The 23,831-nt window shown below is 40.4% G+C and overlaps 1 protein-coding gene across 1 annotated transcript; it reads left to right on the top strand.

The window, feature by feature from the left end:
• Positions 1 to 218: 218 nt before the first annotated feature.
• MED17 (mediator complex subunit 17) lies at positions 219 to 23,483 on the top strand. Its single transcript, XM_025419284.3, has 12 exons — positions 219 to 650; positions 2,944 to 3,110; positions 4,976 to 5,195; positions 8,903 to 9,039; positions 9,128 to 9,212; positions 9,575 to 9,727; positions 10,847 to 10,977; positions 11,640 to 11,824; positions 15,006 to 15,143; positions 19,755 to 19,872; positions 21,535 to 21,694; positions 22,926 to 23,483. Exons 1-12 carry the CDS (start codon positions 401 to 403, stop codon positions 23,135 to 23,137), a joined length of 1,956 nt encoding a protein of 651 aa, XP_025275069.1. The 5' UTR covers positions 219 to 400; the 3' UTR covers positions 23,138 to 23,483.
• The last annotated feature ends 348 nt before the right edge of the window (positions 23,484 to 23,831 follow it).

Raw genomic sequence — 23,831 nt, 5'->3', positions numbered from 1 at the left:
CATCCCCAGAGGGACTCATCCGCTGCCTTTTCTCTACTTGCTTTGGCCTTCCCGGCTTTCCACCCCGCAGCCCTGCGAGCACACTTGACAGAGAGACGGACAGTACGGACCGGCCAATCCACGCCCGGAGCGTGGGTCCCGGAGGCGTTCCTCCCGCCCCCCGCCGCAGGCCACGCCCCCCGCGGGCCGGGAAGTCTTTTCCGCAGCTGCGCGGGGAGAGCCGGAAACGCTCCTCCGGAAGCCGGGAGCGCCGGCCCTGCGGGGCGGGGAGCTCCGGGGCCTTCCGGGAACGTCGCGAGGAACCTCGGCTTTGTCTCCCGCCCCACCGCGGCGCGGGGATTCCGGGGTCCGCGGAGGCGCCTCTGCTCCGCGCCTCGGGCTTCGGGCCGCCGCCGCCAGCATGTCTGGAGTCCGCGCCGTGCGCATCAGCATCGAGTCGGCCTGCGAGAAGCAGGTCCAGGAGGTGGGCCTGGATGGCACCGAGACGTACCTGCAGCCGCTGTCCATGTCGCAGAACCTGGCGCGCCTGGCGCAGCGGATCGACTTCAGCCAGGGCTCGGGCTCCGAGGAGGAGGAGGCGGCGGGCGCCGACGGCGACGCGCAGGACTGGGCGGCCGGCGGCTCCAGCGCGGACCAGGACGACGAGGAAGGTGAGGCCCGAGCGTGCGGCCGCTGCGGTCGGCGGCGGGTCCGGGCGCCCGCCCGGGAGGTGCGGGACGTGAGCGAATTCTGGAAACACCCGTGCTGGGGTGTTTGTACGGGGGCTTTGTACGGCTGGACAGTTAGGGCGCTGCCCGCCCCTTAATTCTCCTGCACGGCTTCTGGAGCTGAGGCATTAGAGACACTGCCACTGATGGGGCGTCCGGGGCTGTAACGGGGCACACTCGGTTAAGAGCCCTGCGGTTCCTGGCGCTGCCCTGCCGCTTAGTGTCGAGTTGCTTTGCTTCCTTCTGCAATTGGAGGGTGCTAACAACACCCACTGAGGAGAGAGAGCTCGGTATTGAGTGGAATACGAGGCAAGGGCTAACAGGTAGGCGGGGTCGAGCCGGTAGGTCGAGATTAACGACGTCTGAGGGGCACCTGGGTGGTTCGTGTTGAGCGTCTGCCTTCGGCTCAGGGCGTGACCCTGGGGTCCTGGGATCGAGCCCCGCATCGGGCTCCTCGCCCGGAACCTGCTTCTCCCTCTGCCTGTGTCTCTGCCTCCTCTCTGTGTCTCTCATGAATAAATAAACTAAAAAAAATTTTTTTAAAGGACAACTGAACATTTTGGAAGGATTTTAAGTAGACAGATGATTGTTAAAAAGATTACTGGATTCCACGTAGCAAATGGGTTACAGAGAAAACACAACAGAAGGGAGGTTGGTTAGCAGAGAATAGTAGAAAAAGTATGAGTGGGGTTTGGATTCTCGTTATGGTCAGGGATTAAAAAATACAATTCTGTGTTTGGGTATGTGCAACAGACCGCCTGTAAGTAGGAATTTAAAGATGGCATTTCGAGCCACTGGTGTTAGGACAGCTGGGGGTCCATTTGGAAGTAAAAAGTAAATACTGTCCCATACTTCACACTCGGATTACCTCCACAAGGATTGAAACACAAATGAAGAAAATAAAAGAAAAATTGGAAGCAAGTTATAGAACTTTGGGAGCAGAAAAGACCTTAAGCAAGATAGGGAGCACAGAAATTATAAAGCCAAAGAGAGATTAATGAGTGACATAACATTTTAAAGTAATAATGGAAAAAGGTGCCACAAAGTAAGAAAATAAATGAGAGACTGGAAAGTTTTTGTAGCATATAGGGCGCACAATGGTTGCTATCTCTGACATTCCCTGCAAACTGGGGGGAAAAAGGACAACTCACTGAAAAATAGCCCAAAGGTATAAACAGCTCACAGAAAAAGACTTCAGATCTTACTAGTAGGGAGAGGCAAATTAAAACATCATTAAAACACTATTCTCGTGCATGACATTAGCAGCAACTTAAAAGACCTAGTATCCAGTGTTGGGAATGTGAATTGGAAAAACCTTTTGGAAGATGGCTTAGCAGTTCACGATGTGTCAAAACTGTTAAATGTGCATCTCCTTTGACCCACTAAATCACAGCTAGGAATTTAACCTACAGAAAAAGTTGTACACGTACACAGATGTGTGTTTAGTTGTTTACCACTACTGGCAGTGAAACCAGCATACGTATCCATTACATAGGAATGGTTAAACTTACTGTACATCCATGCTCCAGAATACCAAACAGTGTTGAAAGAATGAAATAGAGCTATATGTGCTGGTGTGGAAGTATCTCTAGGACATAATAATTGGAGAAAAACACAAGTAATAGAAAATGGAAGTAAATATATGTAAGTGCATTGAAAAACATTTGGACATTTATGCCTCAGCTGTTAATATTGATTACCTCTGAGGAGGGGAGAGAATTAGGGGTGGGGAATAAGGGAAAACTTTTACTTTTTTACTCTCTCCCTTTGAACTCTCTGTAGTGAGCATGTATTGGTGAAATTTAACAAAATGATATAAAAGGTTGGAAGGGATGTTAACATTGTTTAATATGTGAATACTGCCACTTATAGGTCATTTTTACTTTTGTACTGTAATGTATTTTGAAAGTTCTCTCCAATTATTCAAGTTTTAAAAGCTGGAAGAAAAAGGTTATTTCAAAGGGTTGCATAAATCTTAAAAAATACTGAAATACCTCCCTATAATGTTGGAATGGAATGTTAGATTTAACCGTGTTTGTTTTGCCGTTATAGGAGTGCTAACTTAAATATTAAGGGAGATTCAAGAAAATGTGGACGGAATGGGATAAAACAGGAAACTATTTGAAATAAAGTCATTGTTTCTTCTTTTAGTACTTAACATCATCTAAATGAGATTTCTGTCTTCTAGTCAGTGTAACTCATACCTGTGAATTTCTTTTTTTCTTTCTCTTTTTAGGATTGGTGAAATTTCAACCTTCCCTTTGGCCTTGGGACTCAGTGAGGAACAATTTGAGAAGTGCCCTGACAGAGATGTGTGTTCTCTACGATGTCCTCAGTATTGTGAGGGATAAAAAATTTATGACTCTTGATCCTGTCTCTCAGGATGCACTTCCTCCAAAACAGGTATGTGTGGGCTTCAGTTGAATAATGGTACCATTTTATGAAGTCCCAGGACCACCTCTCAGGATGTGTGCCTATTGTCTCCTTTTCCTTTCATGCAAAATTAAGTCCAGATGAAGATCTAAAAGACAAAACCGGTTTAAAACAGCATCTCTTTTATCATTTTATTAATGGCCTTGTGACCCTTGGAAGAGTTAAGTTTCATTAATAATGTAATAAAGTTTTCTAGATTTTTTAAAGAGATTTATTTATTTGAGAGAGAGAGAGAGAGAGCAGGAGCATTGGGAGGAGCAGAGGGGGAGGGACAAGCAGACTCTGCTGAGTGCAGAGCCTGACATGGGGCCTCGATCTCATGACCCTGAGATCACAACCTGAGCAGAAACTAAGAGCCAGCTGCCCAAGCGACTGAGCCCCAAGGCACCCCTAAAGTTTCCCAGAGCGTAACAGATTTTTACGGCCTGGATCACTGGTCTGTAGCGCATTACACAAAAACGTGATGGTAAAATGGCTTTGGAGGCAGACCGACCTGGGTTCAAATCCTGCCTCTGCCCTCACTAGCCCTGGGTCCTTCAACAAGTGATTTTCTCAGAGCCTCGGTTTTCCCCTTCAACCTCTTTTTAGGGCCTGGTTAGAAAAGCTAGGCCAAATTATGGAAGCTACTGAAAGGTAGGTAAAATTGTTGAAGTTTGATGAAGACCATGTTCAGTTTTTGAATATTAGAAGACAAAAGGGAAAATGGATGAATTGGTGAATGAAGAGCCTGAAACTAGGGAGGCCACTTAGGCCACATCAGCACTTAAGCCTGATGCTTAAAACAAGCATCAGGTCAGTGACCAGGTTAGTGGCAAGGAGAGGAAGTAATGGTTGTTTTTACCCATTTGTAAGTGAAGTGAATTGAATATAATGACTCGTGGTAATAGTTTCAGAATCTAGAAATGTTATGCTGAAAGACTTCCTAAAGACCAGTCTGGTTCCTTTGTTTTACAGAGAGAAAGCTGAGGCCAAGAGAGATGTGTGATGTGTTCAGATGCAGTAAAGCCAGTGGTTAAAGAGCCAAGATGAGAACTCTAACACCTTATTCCTAGCTCACAGCCTTTATTACCTTCCTGTGCTCTTCCCGCATGGGAGTCTTCAGGAGACTAATATGGTCAGAAGATTACTGTGACATTTTATGAAACTTGGTGATTTTGACTCACGCAGTCAGAAGACTTTGTTTTATTAAACTTGGCTTCTTGGAAGTGTATCTGGTTACCACAGTACAGATTCGTGGTGATTACGGATATTTATGTATGTATATATAACATATATAGTATGATTTTTCATTAGTTTTTGAAAAATCAGCCTTTGGTGAAGTGCATCAGTTTTAATGCTGTGTGGCTTTAGTCTTTATTCCAAAGGCACATTAGTAGCTTGTCACAATAGAAAATAATTTTACAACTCTACTCATTGGGGTCACTTATTTATTCCAGAAATCAAGTATTATGTGCCAGGCATTGTTCTAGGGTCTGTAGACATAGTAGGTTTTACCATCATGTGGATGACATTCTAGCAGGGATTACAGACTTCCATGAGAAGTCTGAGTGCCACAAAAGGGTATACACGTGGATGGGGGTGGGCATTCGCACAACTTGACAGGAGAATCCCATCTAAGCTGGGCAGAGTTGGTATAAGTTCTGATCTGTAGTCCAGTGTGGTGTTTGTGGTTTGGCATAAGTTTGAGTGGACCAGAGAAATAGGTTAAGGTTGTTATTTTTCAAAAAACAATGTAATCTGCTTTTCTTTAATTTCTGAATTTTCTCTTCAGTAGGTATCTTAAGAGAATGTTGAAATCACTTAAAATTACAGAACTACACGCTTGTTTTTGACAGAATCCTCAGACACTGCAGTTGATTTCTAAAAAGAAGTCACTCGCTGGAGCAGCGCAGATCCTGCTAAAAGGGGCAGAAAGACTGACCAAATCAGTTACTGAAAACCAAGAAAATAAGCTGCAAAGAGACTTCAACTCTGAGCTTTTGCGATTACGGCAACATTGGAAACTCAGAAAAGTGGGGGATAAAATTCTTGGAGATCTGAGCTACAGAAGTGCAGGTATAGATCACTGTTAAAAAACTATGCTTTAAAACTATAGTTTGTCAAAACTATAGGATTGATCGAAATGTTATATGTTCTGTAGTATGTTGCTTCTTAGTTATACATTACATTTTGAAGTTTTAATTTCTGTGCACAAAACTTGATAAGCTAAAATTACTTTTATCATAGCCTTATATAAATATATTTACATAATTGTATCTAAACTATTTATATAGGTGCCTTTAGGTATAATTAGCAGAATGTTTATTTTTATACGGATTTTTTTTCCCCAAATTTTTATTTAGATTCTAGTTAGTTAACATACAGTGCAATATTGGTCTCAGGAGTAGAATTCAGTGATTCATCACTTACATACAACACCTAGCACTCATCACAACAAATGCCCTCTTTAATCCCCATCACCATCTAGGCCATCCCCCACCCGCTTCCCTCATCAGTCCATCAATCCTCCATGCAGAATCTGTTATGGTTTGTTTCTCTTTGTTTCCATCGTCCTGTATATTCATCTGTTTTGTTTCTTAAATCCTCATATGAGTGAAATTCTATGGTATTTGTCTTTCTCTGACCAGCTTATTTTGCTTAACATAATGCACTCTAGTTCCACAAGTGGTTGCAAATGGCAAGATTGCATTCTTTTTGATGGCTGAATAATATTCTATTCATACACACGCACGGATGCACGCTTGCATCATATCTTCTCTATCCATTAGTTGGTAGACATTTGGGCTCTCTTCGTAGTTTGGCTATTCTTGATAATGCTGCTATAAACATCATGGTGCATGTACCTTTTCAAATCTGTATTTTTGTACCCTTTGGGTAAATACCTAGCAGTGCAATTGCTAGATTATAGGGTAGCTCTATTTTTAACTTTTTGAGGAACCTCCATATTGTTTTCCAGAGTGGCTGTACCAGTTTTCATTCCCACCAATACTGCAAGAGGGTTCTTTTCTCCACATCTTCGCTAACATCTGTTGTTCCCTTTGTTGTTAATTTTAGCCATCCTGAGAGGTGTGAGGTGGTATCTCATCATGGTTTTGATTTGCATTTCTGTGATGATAAGTGATGGTGAACATTTTTTCCTGTCACTTTGCCATATGGATGTCTTCTTTGGAAAAATGCCTATTCATGTCTTTTGCCCATTTCTTAATGGGATTATTTATTTTTTGTGTGTTGAGTTTGATAAGTTCTTTATAAATTTTGGAAACTAACCGTTTATCAGATATGTCATTTGCAAGTATCTTCTCATATTACATGGGTTGCCTTCTAGTTTTTTTGATTGTTTCCTTCATGGTCCAGGAGTTTTTTATCTTGATGAAGTTCCAATAGTTCATTTTTGCTTTTGTTGAAGAGCAGTAATGGGGAGAGTGGACATCCCTGTCTTGTTCCTGATGGTAGTGGAAAATCTCTGAGTTTTCCCCATTGCAGGTGATAGTAGTTGTGGGTCTTTTGTATATGGCTTTTATGACACTGAGGTATGTTCCATCTGTTTCTGAGGGTTTTTATCAAGAATGAATGCCTCATTTTGTCAAATGCTTTTTCTGCATTTTTTTTTAAAGATTTTATTTATTCATGAAAGACAGAGAGAGAGGCAGAGACACAGGCAGAGAGAGAAGCAGGCTCCATGCAGGGACCCCGACGTGGGACTCGATCCCAGGACTCCAAGATCATGCCCTGGGCTGAAGGCAGATGCTTAACCGCTGAGCCACCCAGGTGTCCCTTTTTCTGCATTTTTTAAGAGGATCATATGTTTCTTACCTTTTTTCTAATGTGGTGTATCATTTCAATTGATTTGCAAATATTGAACCACCCCTGCAGCCCAGAATAAATCCCACTTGATCATGGTGAATAATGATACATTTAGCAGAAGGTTTAAAGAATGAGTATATAGATTTACACACCCAGAACCATACTTGACATTTAGTCTCAATCGGGCTTATCTGTAACCCTTAAAAACTAAGCATAAAAGGAAAAAAAAGAAACGTTTTTATTCTCCCTTATTCTTTTTTCTCCCTTAAGTCATCTAAGCTGTTTTCACATCCTAGGTAAAGAGAGAAGGCCGTGAAAACACTGCCGCCTTTTTTTTTTTTCCCATTCAACCAAGGCTGCAGGAATGGATTGTGTTGGCATATGCCAAAATTTGATGATCTTGAATTCGCATCTTTTTGTATAAATTCTATGTTGATCTGTAATAGGTTTCTGGAGATTATCATAGTAGTATCTTGTAAACTGCTAAGGTATATTCAGGAGGAGCTACATAGTAAAAGTTTACAAGTTTCACAGCTCAGTAGAGTAAAAGTTTTGAATGTCAAAGGATGAGGCAAGGAGTCCTGGCTGTGATCATTGTGATAACAGTAGTAGAGTGATACTTTAAAAGGACTCATTTGCCAAAGTAAGCCATCATTGTCCCACAGTTAATAGCAGGCAGGTTTAAATCAATACTGAAGCCCCTGTCTCCGCATTGATGTGAATTGAGGAATTCTGAACTTTGAAGGTAATATCCCACTACAAAGATGAATTCAGATGGCAAAGGCTTTTTTCTTTTCTTTTTTTAACATTTAATGGGTGGTCTGTAGAAGTAGTTCTTTCTGGCTCTGGACATTTTAAGTTCTTTTCAACAAATAGTTATATGCAGGTACTTTACCCACTTTCTCTTTATGGGACTATTACTTATGATTATAAAAGGACTTGATTACATTCTGTTTTTTGTTTGTTTGTTTGTTTGTTTTTTTAAGATTATATTGGGCAGCCCCGGTGGCGCAGCAGTTTGGCACCGCCTGCGGCCCGGGGTGTGATCCTGGAGATCCAGGATCGAATCCCGCGTCAGGTTCCCTGCATGGAGCCTGCTTCTCCCTCTGCCTGTGTCTCTTCCTTCCTCTCTCTCTCTCTCTCTCTGTGTGTCTCAATAAATAAATATTTTAAAAATTAAAAAAAAATAAAGATTGTATTTATTCATGAGAGACGCACAGAGAGAGGCAGAGACACAGGCAGAGAGAGAAGCAGGCTCCCCAAAGGGAGCCCAATGGGGGACTTGACCCCAGGACCCTGAGATCATGCCCTGGGCTGAAGGCAGGCACTCAACCGCTGAGCCACCTAGGCGTCCCTACATTCTGTTTTAATTGCAAGATCTTGAACGTCTTCCTATGTTACAAAACAGCAGGTACATATAACCACCTGCTCTTCACATCATTCAGCAGCCCAGAATAACTTACTCAGGCTTCTGAACTACACAGAAAAGTATCACATAACAATCTAGGAACTAGTTGAAAAAAAGGCGATATTTTGTTCTTCTGGCTGGATTCAGAACACTTAATTTGCAACCTTATTACAGAGGCTTAGCTCCAGAAGTGTTTAATCGCTAAGGCATAAATCTGAGGAAGTACTTTCTAGAAGTACATCCATTTTATCAGTTTTATCAGCCAAATCCCATTAGAATAAAACAGTTTGATGGCCCATGAAGTTCATAGTATGATACCATTAAACCAAGAAGTCTTTCTTTCTTTTTTTTTTTTTTTGAGGTTAACAAAACTTTATTTCCGCCTCCTTTCTTCCCTTTGCTTACTCCCCCCACCCCTTTCCCCCAAAACACATTTTTGGTGGGGTTTAATTTATGATTCAGTGATACAATATTCAGTGAAATATTATTATACACTTAATGTATGTTAAAATAATGTGTTGACTGGTTCCTGTGTTTAATACCCGATTAGGATCTCTCTTTCCCCATCATGGTACATTTGAAGTAATAAAGAATACAGATATTGATCTGGATAAGAAGATACCTGAAGATTACTGTCCTCTTGATGTTCAAATTCCTAGTGATTTAGAAGGGTCTGCCTATATCAAGGTATTTGTCAAGTATTTAAAATACTTAATTTCTTATTAGCCCAGAAGCTAATTTGCTAACACTTTTTCATGTTTTTATTGTCTCATAGGTTTCAATACAAAAACAGGCTCCGGACATAGGTGATCTGGGCACAGTCAACCTCTTCAAACGACCTTTTCCCAAATCCAAACCAGGTGGTGTGGTTATGCTCTATCCTATAGCTTCTGGTTCTGTCTGAGTTTACACTCCCAAGTAAAACTGATAATAAATGTAGAGAGGAAAATAGGTACTTTGGAGTAAGAACATTTGGAAATTTATTATTTATAATCTGTTAACATTAATGGACACCCGTGCAGTTTTTTTTTTTTTTAAGATTGAACATCTTCACCAATTTCCTCTGTGTAAAAAAAAGGAAAATTTTTGTATTTTAGAAAGGATATGCTCTAATGTAGTATTTTCTGAACTTTTCATTATACGAATTCAGATTGCGATTTAAGCCAATTCTTGCATAATATATTTAGACAATTGATACATCCAAATATTCCCTTTCTTTCAGGTTCCCCACATTGGCAGACAAAATTAGAAGCAGCACAAAATGTTCTCTTGTGTAAAGAAATTTTTGCCCAGCTCTCCCGAGAAGCTGTTCAAATTAAGTCACAGATCCCTCACATTGTGGTGAAAAACCAGATTATCTCTCAACCCTTCCCAAGTAAGAGCAACCAGCCCTTTTGGGTTTATAAGTAGGACTTTGTGGTTTGGGGAACAGAAAAGGGGGTAACTATGTATTTGGCTGTGTAGGGGGAACAGTAAGAGCAAAGAGGTGGCATTCTATCCACAATGGCAGCTCATAAAGCATGCAGAACAAACCACATTGCTAATTCTATTCTGTGTCCTAAATAGTGTGACTCTTGGATTTTGAATAGTATATATTAAACATTTGTACTAGCAGTGCTCTTATTCAGCAACAATAGTTTCAGGTGTCTATGCTAACAACGTTTGTAGAAGATTTTCATGGATCCTGTCTTACTGTCTAAATGAGATGTCAGTCAGACAGTGATTATTCAGTACCCATAAAATTCCTAACTTTGGAGGCATTGGGATTTTAATTATATTACTCGAGCAGTAGTTAGGGGCAACCCCAGTGGCTCAGCGATTTAGTGCCGCCTTCAGCCCAGGGTGTGATTCTGGAGACCCGGGATCGAGTCCCACGTTGGGCTCCCTGCATGGAGCCCACTTCTCCCTCTGCCTGTCTCTCTCTCTCTCTCTCTCTCCCCCTGTCTCATGAATAAATAAATCTAAAAAAAAAAAAACAGCAGTAGTTAGCTGTGCATTTGTTTTTTATATAAGTTCTGAGACGTATCTTCTTGGGTCTTGTCAAAGGAATGGGTTTTTAGAAGTGAAAAATTGCATCCTGGTTTTCATGGCAGCAAGGAAGAGTATCTGTCTTCTGAACGTCAGTAAGACCAGATACCAACTCTGTGTTTGTTTTTCTCAAAAACAGTGTTGGGTTTTGTTTTGTTTTTTGTTTTGTTTTGTTTTTTTAATTTCAAGGCAAGAAGAAACTAAATATACAGCTTCTGTTCACCTGTCTTTCACTACAGCTGAAGGTGAACAGCCACATTGTAGGTCAATAGAATTTGAAGTGTTAAAATACATAGTAGTTTACTCACAAATAGTCATTTTGGCCTGGAAATGTTAATCATGAAGCCTGATCTTCAGGTTTAGAATAGGTCTTTTGAGAATGGACTGTGATTATACTTTATGAAGACAATTGTGTTTTTCCATGTCTTAGGTTATCTGCATCTGTTTTATTCCTTTTTATAAATAGGCTTACAGTTACTGATTTCTTTGTGCCATTCCTCAAATGATAAGAAATCCCAAAAATCTGCTACTGAGAAGCAAAGTCCAGAGGACCATCTTTATGTCTTAGAGCATAATTTGCATCTACTAATTAGAGAGGTAAAGACAGAAATGTTTCTTTTTGCATTGTGGTAAGGCTATTTGGTGCAGTGAATATGCACAGTTCCTTTCTGCGAAGTCCTCATTAGTCTCATGGTAATGACATTCACTGTCTGTGATGTGAGAGATCCTTGCTCAATGCTGGAGGAATACACGGATAATCAGATTTATCAGTCTCTGTCCCCAAGCGTAGCTTGTAGTGGTAGAAATATACCACAGGTTCTATATAGGCATGTAAAAAAAGCATGCAGGGTGCAGAGGGAAGAGTGATTCTGATAGTGTGATGGGGAAGATGTCTTGCCAGAGCCTATGAATAGGATAGTTGTGTTATTTCAGGATGCATTCTACTTACAGGTTATCTAGTTCTGTGTTTCCAGAGAGCTGGTTCACAGTTTAGGCTAATTTCAAAAGAATCCCATGAGAAACTTAATAGAAGTGTGTATTCCAGCCTCCCCTGCCTTTAATATATAAGTATTAGTTGTTTTAAAAAAATGTTTTTAAAATTTGTAACTTTATGGTGACTGATATTAGCTAGACTTGTTACGAATCATTTTACAATAAATACTAACATCAAATCATGTTATGTGCCTTAAAGTAATATAAATTATATGTCAATTATACTTCAATTAAAAATTAATAAAAAATGGCTATTCTTGTTACAGTTTCATAAACAGACCTTGAGTTCCATCATGATGCCCCATCCAGCAAGCGCACCTTTTGGTCACAAGAGAATGAGACTTTCAGGTCCTCAAGCTTTTGATAAAAATGAAATTAATTCACTACAATCCAGTGAAGGGCTTCTGGAAAAAATAATTAAACAAGCAAAGCATATTTTCCTGAGGAGCAGGTAAGGATGAACAAAGTCACTGTTTTTCTTTGAAACTACAGTCCTTTTCCTTTATTGTTAAAATCATACATGCTCTTTTTGGCACACAGTAACTTTTTTCTGGGAGAAGGAGGGTGGCTGCAAGGTGAGAGTTTGTAGCTGGGGATGGTCTGTCAGGTTTGGGGAAGAGGCCCATGTGACCTTTCCAGATGGTTTTTAATGCTGGCTACAGTTCTGTTGTGTTTTTCTTGTTTTGTTTTGTTTTGTTTTAAGATTTTATTTATTCATGAGAGACACAGAGGCAGAGACATAGGCAGAGGGAGAAGCAGGCTCCATGCAGAGAGCCCGATGTGGGACTTGATCCCGGGACTCCAGGATCACACCCTGAACTGAAGGCAGAAACTCAACCGCTGAGCCACCCAGGCATCCCCTGGCTACAGTTTTGAAAGACACCTGACTAGGAATATGCCCTAGAACTGCTCACCTTTGTCAGTGACCCATCCACCAGATACTTGTTCCTGAACTGATTTTAATCTTCTTTTGCAGTTTCCCAATTTTTGGCTGCCCCACATTTCAGGACTCTGGAAGGCACTTTCCTGTGTGTTGACTTATCTAGCTCTTGTTCTCTGGCAGAGATGGTGGTAGCCCATTTTCAATGATGAGAGGTTGAAGTCTACAGACATGTGTAGCTTGCTCAAACAGGCTAACGAGTAGCAAAATCAGGATCTGTGCCCAGGTCTGTGTAGCTCTGAAGCTCATCTCACTTCTGTACACATTTACAAAAGAACTGTGCATGATTGGACCTCAGTGTATCTTTTTCAAAAGCTAGAAGTGCTCTTGATTTTATTTTTGGTCCTTGGTGAAGAGGGCTGTTGGTAACTTCATTCAGAATTGTGCTTTGCTAGAACAACAGACTTTCACGTATGGGCTCACTCTCCTATCGGTGATAGTTTTTTGGGCTCACTCTCCTATCGGTGATAGTTTTGTTTTGTTTTTGTTTTTTTTTTGATTTTTAGTTTTTCCCTGCTAATACAAGTCATGATTTTAATAGCACATTAGTTTATAGTCTTCAAGTGAAAACTTAAATCTGAAGCTTTTAGTAAAATGAATTAGGAAGGCATGTTAGAGAAGACAGCATGGTGCCTTTGGGGTAAAGAATGTGTCTAAGCCAGGGCTTAGTCACTTGCTAACTAACTTCGTTTTCATGTCTGTGGCCCTCCACCTTTTTCTCTTTCAATTAAGAATACAGGAGGCTGGTCTTAGGATCAAGTTAAATAAAGTATGCAGAAGTTCCTTATAAACAATAAAATAGGGCAGGCCTGGGTGGCTCAGCGGTTTAGTGCCTTCAGCCCAGGTGTGATTCTGGAGACCCAGGATCAAGTCCCACGTCGAGCTCCCTTATGGAACCTGCTTCTCCCTCGCCTGTGTCTTCTGCCTCTCTCTCTCTCTTTCTGTATCTCATGAATAAATAAATAAAATCTTTTAAAAAAAATAAACAATAAACAATAAAATATGATAGGTTACTGTTGTTACTTTCATTTGTGCATTTTAATTATAACCAAAAGGGGCATGAAAGTAGCTGTTTTTAGAACCATTACACATTTCAGAGTTACAGTTACAGTCTTGGAAGCAGACCTTTTAAAATGTTCCCATTTCACCCCATTATAAAGATAATGTTCCAGTGTATCAGCTTCATTCGTATAAATACCATGCACAATAAGACCTACTATTAACATGCTTCTGTGTTTTGATATATATGCGTCAGAGTGTGTATCTTTAAAAAAAAAAATATGCAATCATAAAATTTTATAGCCTGCTATCACTTAATCTTGTAAATCTTTTTCATCTTTTGTTAAATGTTTTTCAGAGATACTTTACTAGCTATGTAATAACCCATTATGTGAATATTCTCTGATTTCTTTACCAATTCTTAATTGCCAGATACTTTATATTTCCAGTTCGTTGAAACATAATACTAAGATGAGCAGTCTCCTATACATATCTATGTGCTGTAGGGATATTTTTTTTTCTAGATTTTTTTTTTTTCATGCATCATGCTCCTGCAGGAGCCTGATGTAAGACTCGATCCCAGGACCCCAGGATCATGACCTGAGGCAAAGGCAGACGCTCAACCACTGAGCCACCCAGGCATCCCCACTGTAGGGATTTTTGAAACACTCAAGGAAACAAATCACAGAAAAGGAAGAGAAAGTTAAGGGATCGAAAGAAACCAGTATTAGAGCAGAAGCATAAAAGAACATATCCCAAGCCCGTTTATGTAAGTGCCCCTTGTCCTCAGTGGCTGTTTGCATTTCTTCCTGCTTTTCCTTCTCTTTCCAGTCAAGTGCTAGAATCATGTAACTGGAAACCAAGAACCTCCATAGTTGGTTGACTTTCATGATTTGTGCTTTGGTGCTGGGCAGTGGCTGTTAATTAGTGTGGATAAGATAAGGAAAGAAGGATTACTGGCTCTAGGGTTACACTCCAAGGTTTTTGGCTGTGGAGTTAGACTGCCAGTTTTGTGCCCAGCTCCCAGCTGTATGACCTTAAGGAAATTACTAAGCATTGCTAGACTGAAAAATAGGGATGAAGGTGGTATGTACTCGACAGGGTCATTAATGAGATGAAAAGATAGGACTCATCAAAGCACTTATTCCAGTCTTTGGTGCATAAAAAGGACTGGAATCATAACCTGTCATGTGTACATAGCATATTTATCTTTCTTGGAGTACAAGGTTTTTGTTGTGCAGAAACTCTGGCTTCTCAGGAAAAGGGTTTCTCATTCTGCGACTCTAATGGGCCTCAGCTGTGAGCATGTCACATGTTACTAGGGACCAAGCACTGCCATCTGGGAGTGACTTGCATTCTTTTCAGAGCTGAGGTTTGTCCCCTAAGCGTGCCCTTCTGATAAGCTTTCCTGAAAGAAAACAAACTGGAGTTCATAGGAAGGTGAGCACATACTGTAGTGTGGCCCTGAGCATCCTCGTGGTGGGCGCCCCAAGGAGGCTTTCATCGCCTCTGACCTCCTCTGACTTTTCTTTTTTTTTTTTTTTTTTTAAGGAAAAACTCTTTGCTTTTCAAATGTAGTACTTTTGAAAAGTAGTCCTCTCATTTTCACATAACTATAACACTGATAAGTGGTTTATAAACTATTTTATATGGTGACTTTTTAAAAATGTCAACCTCTCTTCTTTAAAAAAAGGACTGCTGCGACCATTGACAGCTTAGCAAGTCGCATTGAGGACCCTCAGATACAGGCACACTGGTCGAATATTAATGATGTTTATGAGTCTAGTGTGAAGGTTTTAATCACATCACAAGGTTATGAACAGATATGCAAGTAAGTATCAAAAATAAGTTATTTAAAATGTTTAGTTGCTTTTTATATGTTGATTGCTGAGTGATTTCATTGAGATTTTTGGATTTTATTTGCTATGGTGGCATAACATTTCGGTAAATTGTATTAACTGTAGAGTATAAGAATAAGAGATCAGAATGTCTAGAATAATCTCTGTTAGGTAAATGTCACTCGTTTGAGTTGTGGTAAAAAAAAAAAAAATTTTTTTTTACCTGGTCATTGAAGAGGAAGCTGCCACACCTCAGAGTGATCTGCTTTAGATGTTGCCTAGAGGCTGTGGTGGTGAGTCTGGGGTATTTGTGAAGTGAATAGGGCTGTTTAGATTACAGCCTATATTCCATATATTGGCCTAAAACAGCCTCAGTTTTGTAGATTTTTCATGGTGTGAGGCTATACCTATGTCTAACCTAGTTCATGATTATGCCCTTAAAGTAGGATTGAGAGGGGGGTGAAATGACTTTTGACCCCACCATTCACAGAGAAGCATTCTGTTTGATTTACATTCACAAATCACAAGCTGATATACAGAGAACAAATTGTTGGTTGCCAGAGGTGGTGGAGGTGGGGTGAGGGTCAGAGACAGAATGGGTAAAGGTGTTCAAAAGGTACAAACTTCTAGTTATAACATACAAGTTCTGGGATGCAGTGTACAACGCAGTGACTAGTTGAGAATACTATGTTGTATATTTGAAAGTACCAAAAGAGTAGGTCTTAGAAGTTCTTATCACAAGAAGAAAAGAAAAATGGGGAAGCGTGTGAGGTGATAGGGGTCAACTGAACATACTGTGATGGTCATTTCACAATATATATAATAAATCACAATATATATAAATCATTATGATACTCATGTACCTTAAGCTAATCAATGATATATATCAGTTACATCTTAATAAAATGGGGGGCGGGGCATGGTAAACAAAGTTAGTAAAATTAGGAAGTAGCCATGAATGGCATTTTTTTGCCTCCATCTGAGCCTCTTGGAAATTTGACAATTGGCATGATACAGTTTTAGTGTCCTTCCCCAGGTCAGTCTGAGAGAACCACTAGCAAACATTTATCAAGGTCCATGAGTACCTGTTATTTTTCAAACTTCAGTGTTTATTTTAGGCAGACTGACTAGCTGCAGTGGTCTCTAGTGAGCAAAACACACCAGAAACAAAATCACTACCCTTAAGTGTAGGGGGGTATAATACCCTTAAATTGCTCCTTTTTTTTTTTTTTTTTTTTTTTTAAGATTTTATTTTTTTATTCATGAGAGACACAGAGAGAGGCAGAAACATAGGCAGAGGGAGAAGCAGGCTCCCTGCGGGGAGTCTGACGTGGGACTCGATCCTGGGACTCCAGGATCATGCCCTGGGCCAAAGGCAGACGCTCAACCACTGGGCCACTCAGGCATCCCAAATTATTCTAATATCAAGGCTTTAATTCACTATTTTTTAAAAATGAAAAATAGTCCATGAGCATGATTTAAAAGATGGGACATAGAAAAGAATACACAATGGAAATAAGTCTGGAAAAGATGGTGGGTAAAGGTGGATTATGGTTTTCTTCCCCTATACCTAAAGAAATAATTGGGGTGATTTGGGGCATGGTGGGAGAGTAGCTGTTGAGTAAAATAAAACAAGTTTGGCATGCATTTTAACCGTTACAGCTGGGTGATGGGGCCATTGGCTTTCATTATATTAACTTTCGTGTATACTACTGTTTATATAGAGTCCTATAGTACTATATACTTTGTGTTTTAAAATTTCCATAATAAAATGTTAAGAGAGTGAGCACAAAGAGAGTGAGAGTGGAAAAGGAAAGAATCATCAATTTTGAGTTATTTACATTTAGGACTAAGACCAAACAAATGTGAGATTATGGCTATAGGACCCAGTGGTTCTAAACTTCTGTGAAGAAGAGTTAGTGATAATGTGGTCTTGACAGCATCAGGAGGGAAAGAAAATCCTAGAACACCCCTTTCTTCATCTTTTATACCTGAGGTCAACTTACTCTCCTTAAAGTTGAAAGTAATTCTCTTGGAACTTCTCAGGAGTAATCACATTTCTTTTTTTCTTTTTTTAATTTGAGAGAACATGAGCCATGGGGTGGGGGTGGGGCACAGAAGGGGCAGAGGAGAGGGAGAAGACTAACCCACTGAGTGAGGAGCCTGATGCAGGGCTCCGAGATCATGACCTGAGCCAAAGTCAGGCACTTAATGGACTTGAGCCACCCAGGCACCCCCAGAAGCAAGCACTTAAAATATTTTTCTATGCCTTCTTCCAGGAAAGTCTACATTTACAAGCATATATAACCTGCTTTTAAAACTACAATATTGTGTGCTTTAAAACATTGAGACATAACTTGATGGGATGAGCACTGGGTGTTATACTATGTGTTGGCAAATTGAATTTAAATTTAAAAGATGTAAAAAATAAAATTTTTTTAAAAATAAATAAAATAAAATATTGAGACATAATTCACATAACCAAAAATTCAATATTTTAAAGTATATAGTTGAGGGGTGCCTGGCTGATATAGTCAGTAGAGCATATGACTTTTTTTTTTTTTTTTTTTTTTTTTTTTTTTTTAAGATTTATTCATGAGAAACACAGAGAGAGAGAGAGAGAGAGAGGCAGAGACACAGGCAGAGGGAGAAGCAGGCTCCATGCAAGGAGCCCGATGTGGGACTCCATCCTCGGTCTCCAGGATCACACCCTGGGCTGCAGGCGGCGCTAAACCACTGCGCCACCAGGGATGCTGGAGCATATGACTCTTAATCTCTAAATCTCAGGGGCATGAATTCAAGCTCCATGTTAGGTGTGGAGCCTACTTAAAAAAAATAAAAAACATTTTACAGTTCAATGGTTTTGAGTATATTCCTTATGTTATATAACCGTCATCACTATCTAATTCCAGAACATTTCCATTGTCCCAAAAAAAAACCCTATACCTATCAACAGTCATTTCCAATTTGTGTGTGTGGGTGTTTTAGTAGTATTGGTGAATACTACTAAATACTCCTTATCACTATATCAGATTTACTTCATTCTTTAAGCTTTATTGTGTTTCATTATATGTACCATGAGGTTTTTTTTAATATTTTATTTATTTACTCATGAGACACACACAGGGAGAGAGAGAGAGCGCGCGAGAGAGAGCCAGAGACACAGGCAGAGGGAGAAGCAGGCTACCTGCGGGGAGCCTGACATGGGACTCGATCCCGGGTCTCCAGGATCATGCCCTGGGCCAAAGGCAGGCACTAAACCACTGAGCCACCCAGGGATCCCCGACCATGACTTCTAATCAGCCTTTTGCTTCTGAAAATTTTAGTTGGATGCCAGCACAACTTTTGCATGTTTAGATATATCTGTAGGGTGAAGTCCTACAAGTGTAATTGCTGGGTCAAAAGATAAGAACCTTTAAAATTTTTATTAATGTTACCAAATTGCTTTTCAGAGTGGCTGCCACAACTATGCTCCTACCAATAGTAATCAGAATTTTTTAAATTTGGTTAAGTTTATGAGTTTTGTCTTTTGAAGCTTCTGAATTCTGTGGTTTTCTTTGAAAGAAATGTGTAAACTTTTACTGTGTCAAAATTATAATTTTATAGGGATAATTGCCAAAATGTTTTATCCCTAAATGTTCACTGTAAAGTCTAAAAAACAGGTACTCTCAAATGTGGAAAGATAAGCATTGTTCATCTAGGTGGTTAGATTTGAGGAATTTCACATTTCTTGTACATGTCATATACTAATGCTAAAAATTTGTGATTGGTTTGGAAGAATGTCATTGTCATGTTATTTTATGGGTTTCTTTGTTTGATGTAAGCCAATTTAATGTAGTACTACCTCTTCTGACTTGTTTGCTGATTATTTCAAGAGAGGCCATAGACATAGAATTAACAAAAAGCTTTTCCCTTTAAGCTTTTCCCTTTTTTTTTCTTTTTTTCTTTTTTTCTTTTTTTTGCTTTTTCCCTTTCTATATGAGAATTTGCTCCTTGGTTAATTCTCTAGCTGTTGTCCCCTAGTAACCTGAGAAGAAAGGATGCCATCTGGGTTACTAGGCAACATTACTTTTCACAAAAATGATCCCAAACTGGTAAAATAGATTTGGACTGGAAGAGATTAGAAATGCCTGACAGAGATGCTTTTCGATTTCCCCAGATGAGGTGACTTCTGAAACTGGGCAGTATTTTTTGTGGAGCCCCAGGAAACTGTGCCTATGGAGTTGTTATGAGAACATGTGGCTCCTACAGGGAATGAGGTTTCTAAGTCAGTGTGGGCCCCATATGTGCCCAGCATAGATCTCCTCTCACTGCAACAAAGGTGGAAGGACTGCCAGAGAAGAGGAGCAGTGGATGATGGTTGGCTGGCAGGCTGTGCTTCTTCTCCTGCATCTTTCTAAGCAGACCAGAGCTCAGTGGCCCAGGGGAGGCTGTGGGATTCTGAGGGGTACGTTGACCCTAAGAAGACTCCTTTCCCCCTTAGGTGTTTGCACAGGTTCTCAAAATTAGTATTTTCTGTGTCTTTGATGTTAAGGTTTAATGTTTGTGGCTCAGTATAAGGTAATTTTGAACATTTCTGATTTTTAGTATGTGTGTCTATAAAGGTCCATTCAGCTGCAGTTAAATGTCGGAATTGAGCAGATCCGAGTGGTACACAGAGATGGAAGAGTGATTGCATTGTCTCATCAGGAGCAGGAGCTCCAGGATTTCCTTCTGTCCCAGGTAAGAGTTATGGATGGCAAGTCCTAAGTCCCTGCTGTTCATCACCGTTTAAAGAACAGAGTTCAAGTATATTAAATTTATAAAAAGAAAGCCAGTTTTTTTCTGCCATTTATCTAATATCTACATGTTACAGCCTCTGGGTTAATTGAAAAATGTTGATAAACTATCCTAGATTTATTTCCAGTTAGTTTAAGATGAAGGACCAGCTCTGAGATTACAAACTTCCTCTCATGTTAGCCAAACTTTACAACCCCTTTGGGACCACATAAAAGTGAAGAAGTATTAACCCCAGAAAACCAGAGAAGTGGAGATCAGATACAAAAATATAATGACCATTCTCCATGATAAGTGGACTATTTTACTTAAGCCCTACGAAAGAGTTCTTCAGTGTTCAGGGGCAGCATGGAAGGTGCTGGGTTCTAGTCCCAGCTCCACCACAAATTTGCTTTGCGACAGTAGACAAACTTTTGGACCTTTCTTTCCTGATCTAAAAAATGAAGAAGAGTATTTTTCCTACATTCTTCATGGAGTTGTGATAATCTAATGAAAAACTGAGTTGTGGGAGAAAGGGGGTAAGTTCAGAAATGCTAATAATATACCTTTCACAACATACACCTTTATATTTCACATAAAATTAAAAAAAAAATACTGATGCCCTCCATCCTGAAAGCAGTAATCTTTTATACTGATTAGCTTCTTTGGCGTCACGTAAATAAAATGCATTTGTGAGGTTTGGCAGCTCTTGGTTGGTTACACCTAAAATGACTTTGGTCACCCTAAGCATGAAAATATATTGGAAATATATTGGAAGGGTAGAATCAATGGGAAGGCTCGCAAATGGGCAGGGATCAAAGGAAGCCTCCTGGTGAGAACCACAGCCAGGGCAACGCCACCATTGCCGTCCTGACCCTACTGCCTTCAGCACTGGTGGCGGACTGCACTCCACATTGCCCCAGTGTATCATTCAGGATTATAACAGGAGCTAGGGGGCACGCTCAGTCATTTCACTAAGGATTTACAAAAGTGTGGGTGTAGGTGAACACCAGGGAAAGCTTGGTAACCTAATGCTAGTCATAACCGGGTAACCAGGCCTGGGGGACTCAGTGGTCAGCAGTCCTAAGCCAAAGAGATAAGAGGAGGGCTTGTGGGTACCCTGAAGGAGAGTCATGTGGAACACACCACTTTGAGAAAACCACACCTTCTGTCACAGGATACAACCTCACAGGGGAGGGGCACCAGGGGAATAAATGCCTGACCTTACTCCTATTATCTGAACCCCACCCAAAGCCCACTAATGTAACTATATGGGTGATCCTCCCTGGGCAGAGAAGGGTGGCGAGTAGATTTGAAGGGGAAACTGCAAGATAATCACACCCTGCTACTTTTGATGCTGCTCCACATGCTGTGATCCAGGTAGGAGTCGCCAGTCAGCCAACTCTAGATCCTGTTCCTGCAGTCATGCTGCCGATGGGCCTGGAGAATGAGTATCAGGCTCTTCTAGCCTCCACAGTGGAAGGCGGGATCCTCCCCACAGTAGTCACGGAGGAAGATTCCTGTACCAGGCAGTGAGCACCCCAACAAGAGTTTCCAGTCCTGCCATCAAGTTGCTGCAAAGTCAGTCTCCATGGTAGTTGTGCGTAAAGTTTCCTTTTTCATTCACAGATGTCACAGCATCAGGTGCATGCAGTTCAGCAGCTCGCCAAGGTTATGGGCTGGCAGGTGCTCAGCTTCAGTAACCATGTGGGACTTGGGCCCATAGAGAGCATCGGCAATGCGTCTGCCATCACGGTGGCTTCCCCGAGTGGCGACTATGCTATTTCAGGTACCAGCTGCTGCTTTGAATGGGAGGACACCTTTGGGAGTCTGGCCTTAGTCTTCACCTGTACTAGTTAGACGTACTTCAGAGTAATTTCTCTCTGCAGCGAGTTCATATAGGAGTTTGAGCATTTATTTGATCACGGTCCTTATTCAGAGCAACAGATAATTACTTCTCTTTCTAGTGATGATAAAAAATGTTTTGCTTGGTGACACATTCTCCCAAGAGCTCTGAAAACTGCCATCAGCATTGTTACTCCTGCAGTTCAAAATCTTTGATGGATAAATGCTTTGGGAAAAATGTACAGCTGCAAATAGGCAAGAGTCACATCTGATCCTAAAGATCCATCTGATGTAAAGGGATGGAATAGAGAGGAGAGGTGATTTTTAAGCACCCACAATGACTAGGGCACTTGAGTAAACAGACACATTATCTAGTAGAAAATTATGTGTGGAGTATTTGCAGGTTTAGTGTGGTCTTTTCTAATACCTGCTCTGTAAATACTTGAAAGAGTAATTTGAAAGTTTTCCCCACAGAATCACAGCTTGTGAATCTGCAGGCTTGATCATTGCTAGGTCCTTATCCATAAGAGTTTCAAAATACCCATTTCTTCTTTGCTGAGTAATGAAGCCTCGTTAAAACCTGAAGTTCTTTTTTTTATTATTTTTTAGATTTTATTTATTTATTTATTTATTTATTTATTTATTTATTTATTCATTCATGAGAGACACAGAAAGAGAGAGGCAGAGACACAGGCAGAGGGAGAAGTAGGCTCCCTATGGGGAGCCCAATGTGGAACTCAATCCCGGGTCTCCAGGATCACGCCCTGAGCTGGAGGTGGCGCTAAACTGCTGAGCCACCTGGGCTGCCCAAAACCTGAGGTTCTTAATTCAGAATAATCTTGCCTTCATCTCTCCTAGTACTGATTCTGAATATTTGGGTTTCCTTATATATTGAGTGTGTATCAGATGTTTTAGAAAGAAATCAATTGGTTTTCTGAAAACACATAGGACATTTGACTTTCCTAAGCCAGAATTCATCTTGCTGTATTTTTATGGTACAAACAGTAATTCATGAATATTTATACCAACCTAGTCTATTATAAAAAGGCTTTTGGGGTTTTGGGGGGGGCTGGGTGACAAGCACTTTCAAATGAGATTTCAAGTTGGTAGAAAATTGTGGGACCTTTGTTTTCTAGTTTGGAAATTGACTGTATTATTTTTGTGTTGTTCCACAGTTCGTAACGGCCCTGAAAGTGGCAGCAAGATCATGGTTCAGTTTCCCCGTAACCAGTGTAAAGATCTTCCCAAAAGTGATGTTTTACAAGATAGCAAATGGAATCATCTTCGTGGACCATTCAAAGAAGTTCAGTGGAATAAAATGGAAGGTCGAAACTTTGTTTATAAAATGGAGCTGCTTATGTCTGCACTTAGCCCTTGCCTGCTATGATTTTTGTTTCCAGAACAGTTTCTAGATTATTTTTTTCCAGAGAATTTTCCAGAAATGGACATGCAAAGATGAACTTTAAGCACAAGGAGAAATTTTCCAAAGGAGTATTGTTTTAAAAAAAAATAATGAGCAAATGTTTACCTGGCATTTTGAAAGCTTTCACTTTATAAGTGACAAGTGCTTTGAAATGCAGAGGCTTATGTACAGATATATATGGTGTGGGAAGACACAAAGCAACTTTTTTATGCAATTAACTTGAAATGTTACTAATTTATGGGTTTGAATTCAACTTTTTAAATATTCCTTTGATGTTGACATCAAATAAAGCATATGGTTAAAAATTCCAGATACTCTCTGAACTCTTAGCAACCTAAATGAATGGTCTTTAATCAACTTGTCTCATTTCACTATTTGTTAAAAAGATTGCATAAGAATATTTAAGTACTCTTGTGACTCAGCATTCCTGCAGGCCTGCACTCACTGTAAGCAGCCAACCAGTTCCGCAAAAGGTAACAGACCACATGCCTGCAGGCGGGCCCATCCTCCCCTCTCTACCAGAGAGCCTGCACTGGTCTTAGCAAATCAGGTACCTCTTCCTCCAGTTGCTTAACGTGTGCTCTCAGCAGGTACTTGAGAGCTTCCTAGAAGGTGCCAGCAGAAGGTATAGAGGGCAAAACGAATCTTTAGGGTTCCC

Source organism: Canis lupus, chromosome 21, assembly GCF_003254725.2.
Source record: "Canis lupus dingo isolate Sandy chromosome 21, ASM325472v2, whole genome shotgun sequence".
NCBI classification, from domain to species: domain Eukaryota; kingdom Metazoa; phylum Chordata; class Mammalia; order Carnivora; family Canidae; genus Canis; species Canis lupus.
The sequence above is the reverse complement of the archived record's forward strand: the minus strand, read 5'-3'. Positions and strand labels throughout refer to the sequence as shown.

Coding starts and splice junctions, on each gene's coding strand:
- MED17 (XM_025419284.3), top strand. CDS start 401: ATGTCTGGAGTCCGCGCCGTGCGCATCAGCATCGAGTCGGCCTGCGAG. Junction 11,825..15,005: donor CATATTTTCCTGAGGAGCAG/GTAAGGATGAAC, acceptor CTTTAAAAAAAG/GACTGCTGCGACCATTGACA. Junction 21,695..22,925: donor TGGCGACTATGCTATTTCAG/GTACCAGCTGCT, acceptor GTTGTTCCACAG/TTCGTAACGGCCCTGAAAGT.